General features: G+C 35.2%; 1 protein-coding gene and 1 long non-coding RNA gene across 2 annotated transcripts; both read right to left on the reverse strand.

Annotated features, from left to right (window-relative positions):
- LOC126593648 (defensin-like protein 182) lies at positions 1 to 514 on the reverse strand. Its single transcript, XM_050259739.1, has 2 exons — positions 454 to 514; positions 1 to 350 (listed from the first exon to the last, which is right to left on the reverse strand). The coding sequence occupies exons 1-2, from the start codon at positions 512 to 514 to the stop codon at positions 1 to 3; spliced, it is 411 nt and encodes a 136-aa protein (XP_050115696.1).
- Positions 515 to 8,551: 8,037 nt separating this feature from the next.
- Positions 8,552 to 10,180, reverse strand: LOC126594290 (uncharacterized). Its single transcript, XR_007613201.1, has 3 exons — positions 9,976 to 10,180; positions 9,492 to 9,903; positions 8,552 to 8,722 (listed from the first exon to the last, which is right to left on the reverse strand). It is a non-coding gene; the product is annotated as an uncharacterized LOC126594290 (long non-coding RNA).
- Between the last annotated feature and the right edge of the window lie 7,659 nt (positions 10,181 to 17,839).

Below are 17,839 nucleotides of genomic sequence, written 5' to 3' on the forward strand. Positions count from 1 at the left end.
TCAACACTTGTACTCACAAAAACAAGAAGTATAGAAAGGAGCTCCAACGCTATAACAGTATCCACTTCCTTCTTGAGGTCCAGGATATTTGGAAGCACACTGTGAGTTACAATCACTCTCTGAGCAGTTCTCACCCCATATTCCCAAGCTGATTTTGCACTTTTTCGAGTATGGCGGCGGCGATGGAGGTCCACAGTCGTAGAAGCATCTGCAAACCGGGTTGTTGTTGTTCAAATCACAACCGGCCTTAGCCCCAGGATGTGCAGATGTGCACCTTGAACTGCAGTCAGGATCGCATGCACCCATATCTTCGGTGCAAACGTCACCTTTCACCATGGGCATGAGTGTCCCTAATGAAACCATTTACCATCATCATAGATTAAAACAAAATATTAGTGTAAATTATGAATAAAGCAATTACTTCAAGGAAAAAGAGAATAAAACAAAGTATACCTACAGCGAATATAAGAAGCAAGACAAGGACGGTGGAAAAAGCTCCAGATAGAGTAGCCATTGTCATGAAATCCAATATCTTCAGGTCTTGTGTGATTCTAATGCTTGGTCTTTAGCTATTTATAACGAAGAAAAAAATCTTAGGCTTTACCTTCTGTGAGGAGATTATCATGATTAGTTAAGGAGTATTTTTCCAAAAAAAATTAATAGGAAATAGAAGCTAGAGATCCTGATTTAATTGAGAATCCAAGAAGTTAACCTTTTTTGTATGGTGGTATGGATGCCGCATAATATCTATGGTAACATTTCATGCCAATTAGCTATCATAGATGGATTTATTACCATTATAAAACGCTAGTTACTTTCTTTGATTAATTATAAATATAAATTTTCATTTAATTTTATACAACTATCCAAAATGAGAAGTTACCTTTTTCTTGTCAAATGATAGATTTTAGGCTTATTATATTAGCACCCTATATATTGTTGAATAAACTCCACAAACTTAATACACCCCCACATTTATTTTTTTTAATTAAAAATTATCTTAATACACCTCACATACTTCTTCATAATACCCTTAGACTCCACATTATCAACATACATCTTATATTTTCCACAGCACTTACATCCCATATTTTCTATACATCCCACATCTTCAAATCTTATAGTACTCATTTTTAATTTTATAAATTAAATTGACTTAGGAGTAAAACCCTCTCTGAGAATCATACACCTCAAATATTTGCTAAGAATCATACATGTGGAGCCTAGAATAATCCCAAAAATTCTAGAGGCGACACGTGGACTTTTGCTCAAGAAAGACAAGATTGCACTCATTAAATGAGAAGGCTCCTCAAATACTCCCACGCGCAGCTCACACCCCTGAATGTACATGCAGTTGAATATGACTGCTAGACCTGACATTCGTGTCGTTTTTTCTGTGTTCGTGTCGTTTTCGTGTCATACTCGATATCTTAATGGGTCGTGTCGTGTAACACCTGTTAAAATAAACGGGTAAAATGATCCGACCGGAAATCGACCCGATAGTATTAACAGGTAATATGACCCAACCCGTTACCCGTTAAAGAAAATATATTTTAAACCAATAAATAATCAAATGAAAAACGTAATACTGAATAAGTATATACATACCATATTGTCACATCCAAAACATAAAAACGCAATTTTCTTTTAAGTATATTTTCACTTACCTAAAGTCTTTAATAATTTTTTAATTAATGTAGAAGTGTAAAAATATGTAGAAAAAATATATAAATACTCGTAATGACAAGTTTTACAACTTTCATAAAGAGCTTAACTTCGAAATTTGCCACTATAATCATATAAATCATAGATCAAAATTTAACCATTGATTGTTGTTTACATTTACACTTCATTGTTCTCATTAAATTTTGTTTTTTCAGATTTTGTTTTTTTGAAAACTTGATCTATTAGAGGATGCATGAAGATGAACAGTTTGGATCATTGATATTATATTCAGAGTTTTACGATTAGTGAAAATATTGCTTAATGTTTATTAAGTTTCTACAAACTATATGACATCGACTCATATTTCAGTTAACTGTAAATATCAAAACGTGATATCAAAGATCTGAACCATTCATCTTCTTACATCTGCCAGATGATCATGTTATCAAAAAAGAAAATTTAAAAAATGAAATTCAGTAAGAAGAATAAAGTGTAAATGGCAATTGACGGTTAAATATAAATTTAAGGTTTATGAATTATAGTGTTGGATTTCGAAGCTGACCCCTTCATGAAAGTTGTGAAGTTTGTCACTATAAGTGATTGTATATTTTTTTTTTACATTTTTTACACTTCTACAATAATTATTATTAATTTTATTAATTTTGCCCTCAAATAAAAAACATTATTCATGAAGGTTTGGAGGATTTTAAAAATCTAAACAATAATGTAAATATAACCATTATCTACTCGTAGAGGAATAATGATGAATCACCAATGTTTATATATTCTTTCACATTTTTCATACTTGTATGTATGTCTTCTTAGTTCTTGCCTATACACATATTATATTAGTTTATTTTAATTTTGGACAACAACATGTTAAGTAAAATTTATCCTAGTAATGATAATAAGGAACCCTCATAATAAAAATAAATAATGACTAAAACTTTTTTTTTTAAACTTATATAGAATAATAATACAAAACTATATATTTAATATAGAATATATTGTATATATTAATATGGCTATTGTATTTTATAATAAATCTTTTAGTAATTAAACTTTAAAATTATCAAAATAATTTTTTTTCTTAACGGGTCGAAACGGGTTACCCACGTGTTTCCCACGTGTATACCCGTTAAGAACCCGTTATTAACGGGTTCTTAATGGGTCACCCAATAATAACCCGATAAGTTATCGTGTTGACCCGAAACCCATTATTTTCGTGTCGTGTCAGAAACTGCCAGGTCTAACGACTGCCCAAAACTCACCTGCCATTGGCAAGGAAAAGTCAAAGCATTAAAGATAAGGAATAATACTCAAATCCTATCTTTAATACATTCCCAATTAAAGATTGACTCCATTCAAGTAAGTAATCCCTATTTAAATCAATTAGGAATATTTACTCTATTATCTCAAGATATTATTTCTTATTTAATATCTTAAAAAAATTTCATCATAAACCTTGGCCAATAGTATACCTGGCAATTTCTTACACGACATGTTAACACAACACGTAAATAACACGAAAAATTGCGGGTTTCGGTTTAACACGATAACTAATCGGGTCACATGATAAGAACCCGTTAATAATGTGTCCATAACAGGTTTGCATGAAGGTGACACGTGGGTAATCCGTTTCAATACGTTAGGAAAAAAGTTATTTTGATGATTTTAATTTTTTTAAACTACTAAAAATCTTACTATAAAATACAGTAACCATAGTTTACATGTATATCTTGTATATTAAATATGTATTATTGTATTATTATTCTATATAAATTTAATAAGTTTAAGTTTTATTTAGTTATTTATTTTTATAGTAGTATACTATAGGCAAGAGTGAGATTAAAAAATTATAAAACACATTCAAAATAAAAATATCAAGTAATTTAAAAATACTAAACACACTAAAAAAATTATAATAATTAATTTACAAGTGTGAAAAAATGTGAAAAAATATGCAAAGGCTCGTGATTGATGCTACGCTTTGAGTATGGGTATATCGTATTTTTAAAACCATACAAACCCTCATGAATAGTATTTTTAAGGGAGTTCAAAATAAATAAAATTCATAATTATTAATGTAGAAGTCTGAAAAATGTGAAATCATATATCACTAGTACAAAAAAGACTTTGCGTGACGCAGGTCCTTCGTCGAGCAAAGTAAAAAACAGGTCGCGCAAAAATTAGCCCAACGAACCTTCATCGCGCATCCACTGACACACCCCGTCCCGAAGGAGGGCATGCTGGCCGTCACGTGAGAGTGACGTAACCATTTACACAGTTCGGAAGCTTTAAAAAAAATACAATTACTAAGATGAAACACCCGAGGGTGAGTCCTACTTTTGTGAATTCTGTCAGAACACCGTTGGATTCCTCGTGGCCACCAAAGCTCTGCTATCTAGAACCTGGAGGGACGCAAAACAAAGTTGAGTGGGTCAGTAAAACAAAATTTTTCGAAAACATTTCAATTAACACATTTCTAACCTCTCGCTGTAAAACCTGTATACTTTCCCAGAAATTAACATATATATACCATATATAATCTCAAACTCAAATCTCAAGTCTTTAACACTTTTCAAGAAAATATGCCATGCAATGCATCAAAACATAATAAAGATGCATCAATATAACGGGTGAAATAAGGAATCAACCGGAGACCCTGCAGTTGGTCCTGTACGGTTAATTCTATAGCTCAATATCTAATCCAGTCGGAGTCACCACGGTGACCTGTACGGCACTGCCGGAGTCACCAACTGTAACCTGTACGGCACTACACTGCACATAAGTCGGAACTACCTGAAGTAGTCTGTACGACAAGAATGGTGAAATAATACGCTCTGGTGCTTCTCTCATCAATCATCTGCGCGCATAATCTAAGGTCACCTACTAGTCGGAACCACCTCTAGTGATCTGTACGACTAGCATGTCGGAACCCTCTCATGGTCTGTACGACATGCACCTACTTGGATCCAAGGTGAGAGTGTGGTGCGGTGAATACTATAAGCACTATGATAAGCTCATATTTATATATATTTTACATCAAATTCACTTGTCTTTTCTTAGTTAGTTCCTTATATTTTTGAGCTATTTACTTTGTTTTTGTGTTTTGTGGGATTTGTCAAGCAAATAAAAGAAAAATAGCACAAGTAGGATTTTTAGTAACAAATTCGTCAAAACTGCCTGTGCAGATCAGCTGACTTTGGAAGCAAGTTGCGAACCGTTCAGAATGAATTAGAGAATGATCCTTATATACTTGGAAAGCTACGGATGTCTATTTTCTATAACATTTCGCGGATTGTTAATATCATTTTTCTAGAAGAAGTTATGGCTGTTTTAACACTGAAAGGTTTCCAAGACGCTGAGCAGTTTGTAACTGCATTGAAGGCAATAAATCCAATAAAACTAGCAGCCAAAACTGATGCAGCCAAGAACAAGTCAGCTGACACCTCTTCAAATATCAGATGAAATGGAATTAAAAATGAGGATTAAGAGAGAGTAATTGGCATAAAGGCTACCTAAAGTGTTACAATTGTTTTACCACATTTCCTCTCACTTATTGTCATCACTAAATGGCTATTAGTGGGTGAGTTAAGGAGAAGAAAATGATGCAGCAAGAATGAGTTTAAAAGCATCATTGGGGAAGGAAGTAAGGGGGGAGGAAGCCTCGGTCGATTTCTTTCGGTTCTATCTTTTCAAACTCATGTCTATCTTTTGTTTTAACTTAAGGATTGTGTGTAACTAAATTTTTAGTAGTTAGGGGCTGTTTTGAAGCCTCGAATATGATTGCAATTTTGTTATGACATTTCGTTGAATTACTTTTATGAATGGATGAAAATTGGTTCATTACTTGTCTCATTGATGAATTCTTTATTTGTTTTCTATGGATGCATACGTAGTAAGCATATCTAGGATTCTAATGCTATGAATATGTGTGTGCCTGCCCTTGTTGAATGAGGACCTACATATGTTCTAGAGTAGTACTTGTTAATTGCGATTAACATGTGAACTAATTTCTAGGATAAGTAAGACAACGCCAGTACTTACGATGCCTTGTGATGACTCAAACTCTTTTCGTTCTTAATGATTCCTACTTGTTAAATATATGAACACGCCATTCTAGATTGCATGCTAGGGACTAAGTTAAGTTGAAAACGTCATTCTCTTAACATACTACATAAGAAAGAGTAATAGGTTGTGTTCTAACATTGAGCCAACTTGAGCATCTTCATCCGGAAATAAAAGAAATTTGAATGAAACATAACATGTTTGCATGATTATTTGGTGGTGGATAGCAATACCCCTAACTCGTTTTTCTTAATTTGTGAACTACTTAAAATTTGTTTCTATCCTGTTTTTGTTCGATTTAATTTAAATATCAAATCAACTCCAAAAATCCCAACATTTGTGTGAGTGTAGCTTTGTGTGTCTAGTATCTACATATAAAATTTCGTAGACTTTAGATATGTATAAGTCAGTCTAATAATTATTTTTCGGTGGCTGGTCAGTAGGGACAGCAACCCAGTTTTTGTGACATTTTAGGTAGTTAGATAAAACAATCTTCTGCGGGAAAGACCCTTATTTTCATATGCTACAATTGACAAATCTTAGTGTTAATAAGGAAAATAAATATGACATTTGTGTGCTACTTTGTGGTGTGCTTTTAATCCTATCACACTAACACCAGGGGTGCATGTTATGAGCTCTCAACACAAATCACATCATCATTAATTCGTATAAACCATATAAACTCACCTGATACTCACCTGTGCGTCCACAGCACCAATTCACACATATATATACATCAATTATCAATTCATATATTTCATAATGTGCACGCATGGCATTTTAAATCATACTTTCATTTAAATTCAATTTCTGGGAAAAATCAATAGTATATAGGTAAATACAGAAAATACTGCCCACTCACCTGGAGTTCGCCCTACAACTCCCTAGCACAATACATCAAGGCGTCATCACGATCGGCGCCTAGAACAATAATCAAATCCAACCTCAGAAATCATATCGATAGAATATAACTTATATAAAACACGTCACTACGCAGTTCAATCCGGAAGATCTGCAACTCAGATTTCCAATCCATAACTCCAGAGGTCCAAAATATACCTCTAGGACAACATCCTAAAATTTCATTACCAACCAACGGTCTGATCTCCGTCAATTTCCAAAACCAAGTGACGGTTAACATTCTATTTTATGAACTTACAACTCAAATTCCAGAAGATCCGTAAATCGGATTCCCGATCTGTAAGTTCCTATAATCCTAAAATATTACATACTACGATGTATCAAAGTTTGGTGACGATCCAACGGTCGGATCGTAAATTCACATTTTCACCTAACCACGAATCGTAACGAACTTAGGTTCAATTACTCAATTTACGTCCATCAATTATCAAAACTGAACCTAGAGCATTAAACACATGCTAAGAATGAAATTGGCGGGCCACTGGCCATGCGCCGCCGCACGGGCCGCACGGGCCGTAGCGGGTGGCGGTTGGCCACCCCGGCTCGCCGGAAAATCCAACTATTTCCAAAAATTCTCAAAAAATACAGAATTGAAGATCTCAATGAGTAGAGCAAACTTTATACCTGAGGCCAAGGCCAATTTGGCCTGGAAACACTTCAATTTCACCAAAATCCGTGTGGAACCCTAGAATTGGGTGAGTTCCAATTCGTCTTCAAATAAACTCCGTCGTCCCAATCAATGCTTGGGCTTTGTTCTAGGCCTCAAGAGGAAGCTATGGGTGGTGGAAATTGAAATAATTTGCTTCGGGATTGGGTGATTCGAAGCCAAAGTCGCCGCACCCCTTCTTGCGGTTTTCTCCATTTTCAAGGCCAAATGTCTCCAAATTTGAGATGGAATGGATAGAGGAGAGGTCATGGAGAAGTTTCCAAGTGATTTCTTGAAGAAATTCGCAGGAAAAATGGTGGAATTTCGACGGAAATGTGTAGAAAATCCGACGGGTCGCGCGCGGGTCGAATTGGGTCCGGCCGATCCCCTCCTTTTCCTTCTCCCTTCTTTCCTCCTTTCGTTGATTCTGATTGGTCCTTCCCTTCTCTCACTGTTCCGATTGGTCCATCTCCTCCTTCCTTGGTTGGGCAGCCAATCCCCCTTCTTCTTTCTTTTATTTCTGATAGGGCAGTCCACCTCTCTCCCCTCTCTAACTGGGCAGCGCCCAACCTTTAATTCCCCTTCTTAAAACTGAAATTCTACCACAAATAATTGAATTACTAAAATGTCTCAAACTTTAAACGTTAATATCTTCTTCGATATAACTCCAAATCACGAACCGCTTGCGCCCACGTGTCCGTAGCGACGAGTACTACGAGGATATGCCAAGAAAACAAATCTTAGATGGCACGACACAACGATTAACCTCGACCAATGCGTGTGCCTCAAAGGGCTTTTTTTTTTGTAAAATCCTTTATTAAAACTTTAGAAACTCTTAAAATCAGGGACGGGCTATCACATCCACTGTCGCGCCAAGGCAATGACAGTAGGGTTTGTGCGATGAATAATTGACCTACGTCGCGCAAACCCTTTTTTTTTTTTGCAAAATTTTTTTAATTTAATTTTTAATAAATATTGTAATTAAATTCTAAACAATAATTAATAAACCAATAAAAATTATTTAATTATAAAATATATGAAAATGTACATACAAGATGTCCGAACAAAAAAGAAAAAACTACAAGTCTTCTAGGTTCAGTACATCATGCTATTGGGTATTGGCTGGGCGAAGTGGCTTGGAAGTCGAAGGTGGAGTAAGATCAGATGCTGGCATTAGGATTTGGAGGCCGGACATCGCTAAGGCCTGTACTATCACACTCATCTTCTCATCTTGGGCCCTAATGTGCTCTGGAGGACGAGGAAGAGTGATCAGAAGGCGCCGGCTCCAACAAACAATTCATTCGAGAGACATCACAATGATCAACCAGGGCAGTGCTTACATTGTTGCGTAATGCTCAACCAGAATATGCCCTGCACCTAGAGCTGCCTCACGTACAGACTCATTTTCATCAGCAAGACCTGTAAGAGTAGAAGCTCCCATTAAGTTTAAATAGTGCACCAAAGTCCTATAGTGATACATGATACCATATTTTACAGCACAAACTGTACTTACCATCTAAAATACCATATTTCACTAAATACCTTGAAAGTAAAATGGGTCGAGAATCATTTAATTGACCGATAAAAAAAGCATACGATGGATGAAATAAATGGTCTAAAAACTTATGACATTATAATTCACAGCATAAATAATTGGCTTGTAATTATTAACATTATCAATGAAAGCTGATCTAAACTTAGTGGGAATGGAGTGAAAGGAAATCAATGTATATTTAAGTTACCAAGTAATGCAAAAGAAAACTCTTATTTTCAATATACAAAAAATACATTTAAGTTACCAGATATGACCATGTTCCCAGCTTTTCAAGCATGCAATTCAATTTCAGTTTAAAAAATTAATAATTAATATGAGATGCAATAGAAGTTTAAAAGTGCTCAGACAAAAAAAAAAAAAAAAAAATTCTTATTTTAAAGAGTAAAACTGACCTCGCTCAACCCTTGAGCTGCTCCAGAGCGCTCAACATTACTATTATCAGATTTAAGTGTATCAAACTAACACCATAGCACACCATGTTGCAACTGTATACTACTTTGGGAACCAACACGGCTGCACCCACCCAAATTCGAAACCCACACGTGTTCGCGTCTTCACGTTAAGAGGCGCTTAGACTATCGATGATAATATTCATAATCAATCGCAGTCAGCCAACAAACAAATTCAAATTACCTCAAGTTGGGCTGAAAGGAATCTTGGCACAGCCAAACAATCTTGCTGTCATGCCCCCTAACAAACTTCAGTCGGAGAAAGCTTGTTTCTAGCTTTCTCTGACCTTCCCGGGTCAATCGATCCCCATTCTTGGGATCATATAATGAGCTGGGGTTGCTATATAAACACCGGCCAATGCCACTGTATCGACGTCCATCAAACAAAAAATCTTCTAGAGAAAAATATTGCAATTTTCCTTAGCTTCCAAAATGAATAGTAAGATGTCTGATGTTCCCGCCACTGAAATCCCCAAATGCTTAAGAAGCAGAAAGCCTCTTCCTAAGAGGGGGCAGATCAAATCAAAAATAGCTGCAAATGCTATCCATTTCATAGTCTCCGTGCTCTCCAAAGCCTCTTCAGATTGCAAACGTCGCTGCAGCAAAACCCATATTTAGTGAGAGATAGAGCAGTAGAAATAGTCATATCATGGTCAGTTGATCACTACCTTCTCAATGTATTTATCTTTTCCTATATATCATTTTGTTTCTGTTCACTTGGAAAAAAGAGAAAAATAGAACTTGGAACAACAACAAGAAGATGTCAAGGAAATGGCTACATCTTACTTTGATCACTGTCACACATAATTCAACAGAAAATGTAAGCCGGTCGTACAAACCAAACCCAACCCCACCACACCCATCAGGACGTTCTTCTTGAAGTTGAATTTGCTTTTCCATTTCCAATTCTGAATTGTTAGCATTAATTTTTAGCCATTTTACTGTTGTAGCAAGTGTTATTTTCATCTCTTTCTCTTTCCTTGGGGATCAGTCTATTCAACCATGCGATGCAACACCAAATCCAAATATACAAATAACAGAACAAGATAGCTTCACCTGTAGGTAGCAACATGGCGGGTTTGACATTTCCAAGGTCTCCCTAAAAACAAGGGCATTCATTAGAAAAAAAATATCAATACATATACACAAATGGATTATGTTCTGCTCCCCGCTACCCGCACAACTTGCATTAAAAGTAATATAATCATCTATTAACATTGTCAAAAAAATAATAAGAAGTCACCAAATCCTCGCCATTGTTTTAGAATATGTGTTCTCCCCTGGTCCTTTCAGCCAATCTGGTAAAGAAAACCAGGGACCAGAACCGAGGTCCACCTTGGAGCTTGTAGACAACCCGCACGTATACGTGTTAGGACAAACTTGAACCAATCATTAGCATTAAACTATGTATAATACTTTTAATTAGCCACCAAATCATCACACAAATTCAAATGTCTCAAGTTGGGCTGAAATGAATCTTGTACAGCAAGACATTCTAGCTGGCATGCATGCCCCCTAACAATCACCGGTCTCTGAAACCAACACGGCTGCACCCACCCTAATTCGAAACCCACATAACCTCAAATCCTCACAAATCTGAAATCCTATCAAATCAGAACCAACATCCAATTTTATCTGGAGATTTTGACAAAGTACTCATAAATCAACATGTAATTTGACCCTAAACCCTAAATAACAAAAACCCATCGAAAATCAGAAACTTTTGGGACTTGATTCGAAAATTAGAAACCCTCATAAATCAACGCATTGTGCGAAACTAGTTTCAACGATCCAACCGTCAAACCTATTTGTATATGCTTCGAGCTTGCATACGCCAAAAATCAAACAAACATGCAGAGATCAAGTAACGGGATAAAACTTTTCGACGGTTATAAACGAAAAAGCACGATTTAACAGTAGTTTTAACTCTGATTTTGATGATTTTTTACAGCTACACTCCTAGATCCTATATGAATACAATGAACTAATTCGATCGCCAATTTAAAATATTTACACAAGTGGATACCACAAAATCTTATGTTATACTTAATGAAAGTATAAATAAACTCAAAGTGTTAGTGAATCTATTGTTTTGATGGGAAACGCATTGTATGAAACTAGTTTTAACTATCCAACCATCAAACTTGTTTGTATATGCTTCGAGATTGCATACGCCAAAAATTGCAAAAAACAAACATTCAGAGATTATGTAACGGGACAAGCCTTTTCGATGGTTATAAACTAAAAATCACCATTTAACAGTAGTTTTAACTCTGATTTTGATGATTTTTGACACACCTCGACCTAAATTGAGGCATGCTGGCCGTCACGTGAGGGTGACGTAGCCATGTGCGATGTGTGGAAGTAAAGGTGATAAGATAATATGGGTAAATAAAAAATCAAACTAACTTACACTAGACTAGTATATAAGTACGAGTGAAAGTGTTAGAGTGTAGATACACATAATTAGAGCGTAGGTACCAAAGTGCAGTCTAGCAGGCTAAATACTAATTATACAGGATATGAAAGAAAACCCTACATTGATGGATGTCTGTCAGAACCGCTGTAGAGTCATCGTGAGCCACCAACACGAACTTCTAACTAGAACTTGGAGGGGTGCAAAAACAGAAAACATGAGTGAGCAAAAACAAAGCTTTGCAAAACCATTTCTCTTTTCAAAAGTAATAACCCCTCACTGTAAAACCTGTATAGTTTCCCAGAAAATAATAATACATATGTATATAAAGATCACGCTCGAGAGTAGTGAAAATCAAATATATATATATATATATATATGCCATGTCAAGTGTCTCAGCATGGAAATAAGTAAGCCAGGTGAAATAAATCAATGTAAAATGATGTCAGTCGGAGTCACCTAATGTGACATGTACGGCTGAACCTATAGCTCATCAGGTATGCCTGCACACGAGTCGGAACCACCTATTGTGGTATGTACGACAGGGCTGGGTGTAAATAAGTACGCTCAAGTGCTACGATCACGTGAAAGCTGTGCGAATAATCGCGAGTCACCTACGAGTCGGAACTACCTAATGTGGTATGTACGACAAGGATGTGCACCAAATTTGGATCCAAGGTGAGCGTGCAGTGTGGGAGGTGAACATTACGTGAAGGATTGTGCCCTGGCCACCGGCGGGAGCACTAGCACCGGGGTGCAGGATAATGAGCTCTAAATACATCTATGTATAGCCACAAACAATGCATCCATTATCATTGATATATACTCACATGAAGCTTACCTGGGCGTCCGCAGCATCAAGCAACAATATGCTTATCTATACTAATGCTTACTCTAAAGCATAATGCAATTGACATGGCATTTAAAATCGTAAATCCATTTAAAAAAAAATTCTGGGAAAACGCAAAGCATATATATATATATATATACGTATATATAGAAAACCAAAAGCCCACTCACCGGTATGCAGCTGGATCATAACCCCCAAGTCTCGCTTGGTTGTGCTCGTCCTCCGAAAACGTCATACCTATATGTGAAACCACTATTTTAACGTTAATTTTAAGTACATAACCAAAACTGTGTAATAATTTCTCATACTTTGCTCAATTGGGGTGTTTGAATAAACCATCGTGCCATGCTCAACACCACGAGCATCCCCAAATTTTTAGAATAATTTTCTAAGGTCCCACGCGCTCTTATGCGCCGGCCAAGGCACGGCCACACGCGCCGACCACACGCAGACACGTCCATGGCACACTGATGGAACCTTTAATGCCGTTAGAGAATATTTTGTTAAATAGTAGCATATACCGTTAAATTTACACTGATGAAATCCGGTGCCGGTCGCCGCTGCGTCGCCGTTTCTGGAAAAATTTAAAACTTGAATTTCTACTTCGTTTCAATACCAAACTTCACAAATTTTATATAGATTTGAAGCTCTCAACAAGGGGAACAAATCCTTACCTCTTAAAGGTCCTAAAACTGACGGGAAATAGTTGGAAAATAGCTCGACACAACCGGCCAAACTTGAAACTCGACAAACTCGAGTATTCATTAGTAGAAAAACATGTTTGCCCGACGGAATCTTGCTCGACGCAGCAAATTTCGTCACGCAAAGTATGTTTACGCGACCTTAAACACAAAACATCGTGCAAAGGACTAGTCGTCTGTCTGCCGTTTTTTGTTTGTCTCAGTTTCTAAGTCATCTCCAGATCTCTCTCTCTCTCTCACTTTTTTTAGGCAACTCTCTCTCATTAACTCTTCAGTTAAATAGGCCTACAACAACGCCTTATATGTCACTTGCAATTGAGGGGAGGGTTTTTCTTTTAATGTATAGGGGTCTCGGGGCATTTGCAAGCCAATCATTTGTAAACGTTTATATACACTTAAATCAACAAGTTCTCACAAAGCATCCGTTGTAGCAATGGTTAAATCAAAGTTTATGATTCCAGGTTCGAACCCTGGCAGCGGAAGAACTTTTTTTTTTCCTCATTTGTCACAAGGAATAGTTAAATAAAACCATTGAAAACAAAATGCCAAGTTTGCTATGTTGCTCTCTACGCACGCGAGATGTACAGGGTTCGATAACTTGCATTTCCATTTTTTATTTTTCCTTTTATTTTTCTTCTTAAACGGCTTGTTGTTAATCTGCTGTTTTCAGGTATCTCATTTTCCAAGTTCTCTCCTGCTCTCTCTATAATTCTTCAGGGAAATAGATGAAGAACAACCCCTTAAATGTCAAATAATTTTTTTTTTTGTAATATTGTCTCGAGACATTTGAAAGTCAAGCATTTATAAACATTTTTATACAATTAAATCCTCAAGTTGTCATAAAGCATCCACTGTAGCAATGGTTAAATCAGCATTTATGATTTCGGGTTCAAACGTCGACAGTGGAAAGTTTTGTCTTTCTTTTTTCTTTTTTATCACAAGCAATAGTTAAATAAAACCATTGAAAACACAATGCCAGGTTGGGGATGTTGCTCGCTATGCAAGCGGGAGGACCAAGATTTGATAACCTGCATAAGCAGTTTCATTCTTCCTATTATTTTTGTTCTAAATTGACATCTCGTTCATCCGCTGGCTTTCGTTTGTCTCAGTTTCTATGTCATCTCCTGATTTCTCTCTCTCTCTCTCTCTCTCTCTCTCTCTCTCTCTCTCACATTTTTTGAGGTAAATCTCTCTCATTTACTCTTCCGTTAAATCGGTCTACAACAGCCCCTTATATGTGACTGGCAATTGAGGGGTGGAATTTTCTTTTTATGTATAGGGGTCTCAGGGGATTTGCAAGCCAATCATTGGTAAACATTTATATACAGTTAAATCATCAAGTTCTCACAAAACATCCGTTGTAGCAATGGTTAAATCAAAGTTTCTGATTCTGGCTTCATATCCGGGCAGCGGGAGAACTTTTTTTTTTCATCATTTATCACAAGGAATAGTTAATTAAAACCATTGAAAGTAAAATGCCAAGTTGGGGATGTACCTCGGTGCGCATGCGAGAAGTACAGGTTTCGATAACCCGCATCTCCATTTTTCATTTTTCCTTTTATTTTTGTTCTTAAACTACTTGTTGTTCATCTGCTCTTTTTAGGTATCTTATTTTCCAAGTTCTCTCAGGCTCTCTCTATAATTCTTACGTGAAATAGGGGAACAACATCCACTTAGAAGCCAAATGCAATTTTTTCTTTTTTTGTAAAGTTACCTCAAGGCATTTGCAGCAAAAGCATTATAAACATTTTTATACAATTAACTCCTCAAGTTGTCACAAAGCATCCGCTGCAGCAAAGGTTAAATCAACGTTTATGATTCCAGGTTTGAACGCAAGCAGCAGAAAGTTTTGTATTTCTTTTTTCTTGCAAGCAATAGTAAAATAAAACCATTGAAAACAAAATGCCAGGTTGGGGATGTTGCTCGATATGAAAGTGGGAAGCCCGAGATTAGTAAACCTGCATCACCATTTTTCATTTTTCCTATTATTTTGGTTCTTCAATGACATGTCGTGGATTCGCTGTTTTTCGTTTATCTCAGTTTCTAAGTCATCTCCTGATATCTCTCTCTCTCTCTCTCTCTCTCTCTCTCTTTCTCTCACTTTTTTGTGGTAACTCTCTCTCTCTCTCTCATTACCTCTTCCGTTAAATAGGCCAACAACAGTCCTTTATACGTCACTTGCAATTGAGGGGAGAGCTTTTCTTTTAATGTATAGGGGTCTCAAGGCATTTCCAAGCCAATCATTTGTAAACATTTATATACATTTAAATCATCAAGTTCTCGCAAAGCATCTGTTGTAGCAATGGTTAAATCAAAATTTATGATTCTGGATTCAAACCCCGGCAACAGAAGAACCTTTTTTTTCCTCATTTGTCACATGGAATAGTTAATTAAAACCATTGAAAATAAAATGCCAAGTTGGGGATGTACCTCGCTGCGCACGTGAGAAGTACGGGGTTCAATAACCTGCATCTCCGTTTTTCATTTTTTCCTTTTATTTCTGTTAATGTTTTCAAGTATCTTGTTTTCCAAGGTCTCTTATGCTCTCTCTATAATTCTTCTGTGAAATAGGGGAACAACATCCACTTCAATGTCAAACGCAATTTTTTTTTTTTTTTGTAAAGTTGTCTCAAGGCATTTGCAGCAAAAGCATTATAAACATTTTTATACAATTAACACCTCAAGTTGTCACAAAGCATCTGTTGTAGCAAAAGTTAAATCAACGTTTATCATTAAAGGTTTAAACCCAGGCAACGGAAAGTTTTGTATTTCTTTTTTTCTTTTTTCTCGCAAGCAATTGTTAAATAAAACCATCGAAAACAAAATGCCAGGTTGGGGATGTTCCTCGCTATGCAAGCGTGAGGCCTGACATTCGTAAACCTGCATCACCATTTTTCATTCTTCCTATTATTTTGTTTCTTAAATGACATGTCGTCCATCCGCTGTTTTTCGTTTGTCTCAGTTTTTAAGTCATCTCCTGATCTCTCTCTCTCAATTTTTTGAGGTAACTCTCTCTCATTAACTCTTCAGTTAAATAGGCCTATGACAGTGCCTTATATGTCACTTGCAATTGAGGGGAGGGTTTTTCTTTTAATGTATACGGGTCTCGGGGCATTTGTAGGCCAATCATTTGTAAACGTTTATATACATTTAAATGATCAAGTGCTCTCAAAGCATCCGCTGTAGCAATGGTTAAATCAAACTTTATGATTCCAGGTTCGAACCTCGGCAACAGAAGAACTTTTTGTTTTTCCTCATTTGTCACATGGAATAGTTAATTAAAGGGAGACTTTAGATGCAATCCTTAGTTATGAATATTCTTTGATTGAAACCTTGTTGGTTTTTAATATTTGATCAAGGTCCCTGAAATTAATGTGATAATTTATTTTTATGTACGTTACTATATTTTTTAAATTAAAATTTTGAAATTTTAGTTGTTTATATAAATGAGATTTTAAATAATAAAAAACCATAATTTGTGATATTATTCATTTGTCACATGGAATAGTTAATTAAAGGGAGACTTTAGATGCAATCCTTCGTTATGAATATTCTTTGATTGAAACCTTGTTGGTTTTTAATATTTGATCAAGGTCCCTGAAATTAATGTGATAATTTATTTCTATGTACGTTACTATATTTTTTAAATTAAAAATTTGAAATTTTAGTTGTTTATATAAATGAGATTTTAAATAATAAAAAACCATAATTTGTGATATTAAAAATATTAAAATATAAATATATACTATTGTGTGTGTGTGTGTGTATATATATAAACATGTGTACATTCATCAAAATTAACCAAAAAATTTATTGTATCAAAACATGGGTACATTCTTCAAAATCACAAAAAAACAAAAAGATATTAGGCTTAATAACATTAATAAATTTCTTCGATTAAACTTGACATGGATACATTTTAAAATCAAAGAAAACAAATTGTACCCATATAAGTTTAAAAATGGATTAGAAAAAAATTGAATAGATTTTATATAAAAAAAAGGTACATTTTACATATAACAAATTGGTATATTTAAGAATGAGTAAATTTTAAGATTAAAAAGTTTTACATGAATGGGTACATATAATTAGCATGGGTACATTTATCAAAATAAAAAATACAAATACAAAAAAGTATATGGGTACAAATACAAATAAACTTTAAAAAATATGGGCACAAAAAGAAATTAATATATGGGTACAAATTAAAACTGAAAAGAAAATTGGTACAAGTTAAAAAAGAATCACAAATTAAAAATGGGTACAAACTAAAACTAAAAATATATGATAAAAAATTTAGTCATAAATATAAATATACTAATTGTAACATTTTTAACATTAAATGAATATATTTAGAAATAAAAAAATATTTTATTATTGAAATAATTAATGATGTTATTAATACCTAAGGACCTTGATCAAAAATTGAAAAGGAATAAGATTTTAATCAATGGAGTAGCAAAAGGAAGGATGAGAACCTAATTTCTCCTTAATTAAAACCATTGAAAAAAAAATGCGAAGTTGGGGATGTACCTTGTAGCGCACACGAGAAGTACGAGGTTCGA

The sequence above is a fragment of the Malus sylvestris genome, chromosome 12, assembly GCF_916048215.2.
Source record: "Malus sylvestris chromosome 12, drMalSylv7.2, whole genome shotgun sequence".
NCBI classification, from domain to species: domain Eukaryota; kingdom Viridiplantae; phylum Streptophyta; class Magnoliopsida; order Rosales; family Rosaceae; genus Malus; species Malus sylvestris.

Excerpts from the sequence above, each read along its gene's own strand:
- LOC126593648 (XM_050259739.1), bottom strand. The coding sequence starts at position 514 with ATGGCTACTCTATCTGGAGCTTTTTCCACCGTCCTTGTCTTGCTTCTT. Across the intron at positions 351-453 it reads GCTTCTTATATTCGCTGTAG|GGACACTCATGCCCATGGTG; the intron begins GTATACTTTGTT and ends TGGTTTCATTAG.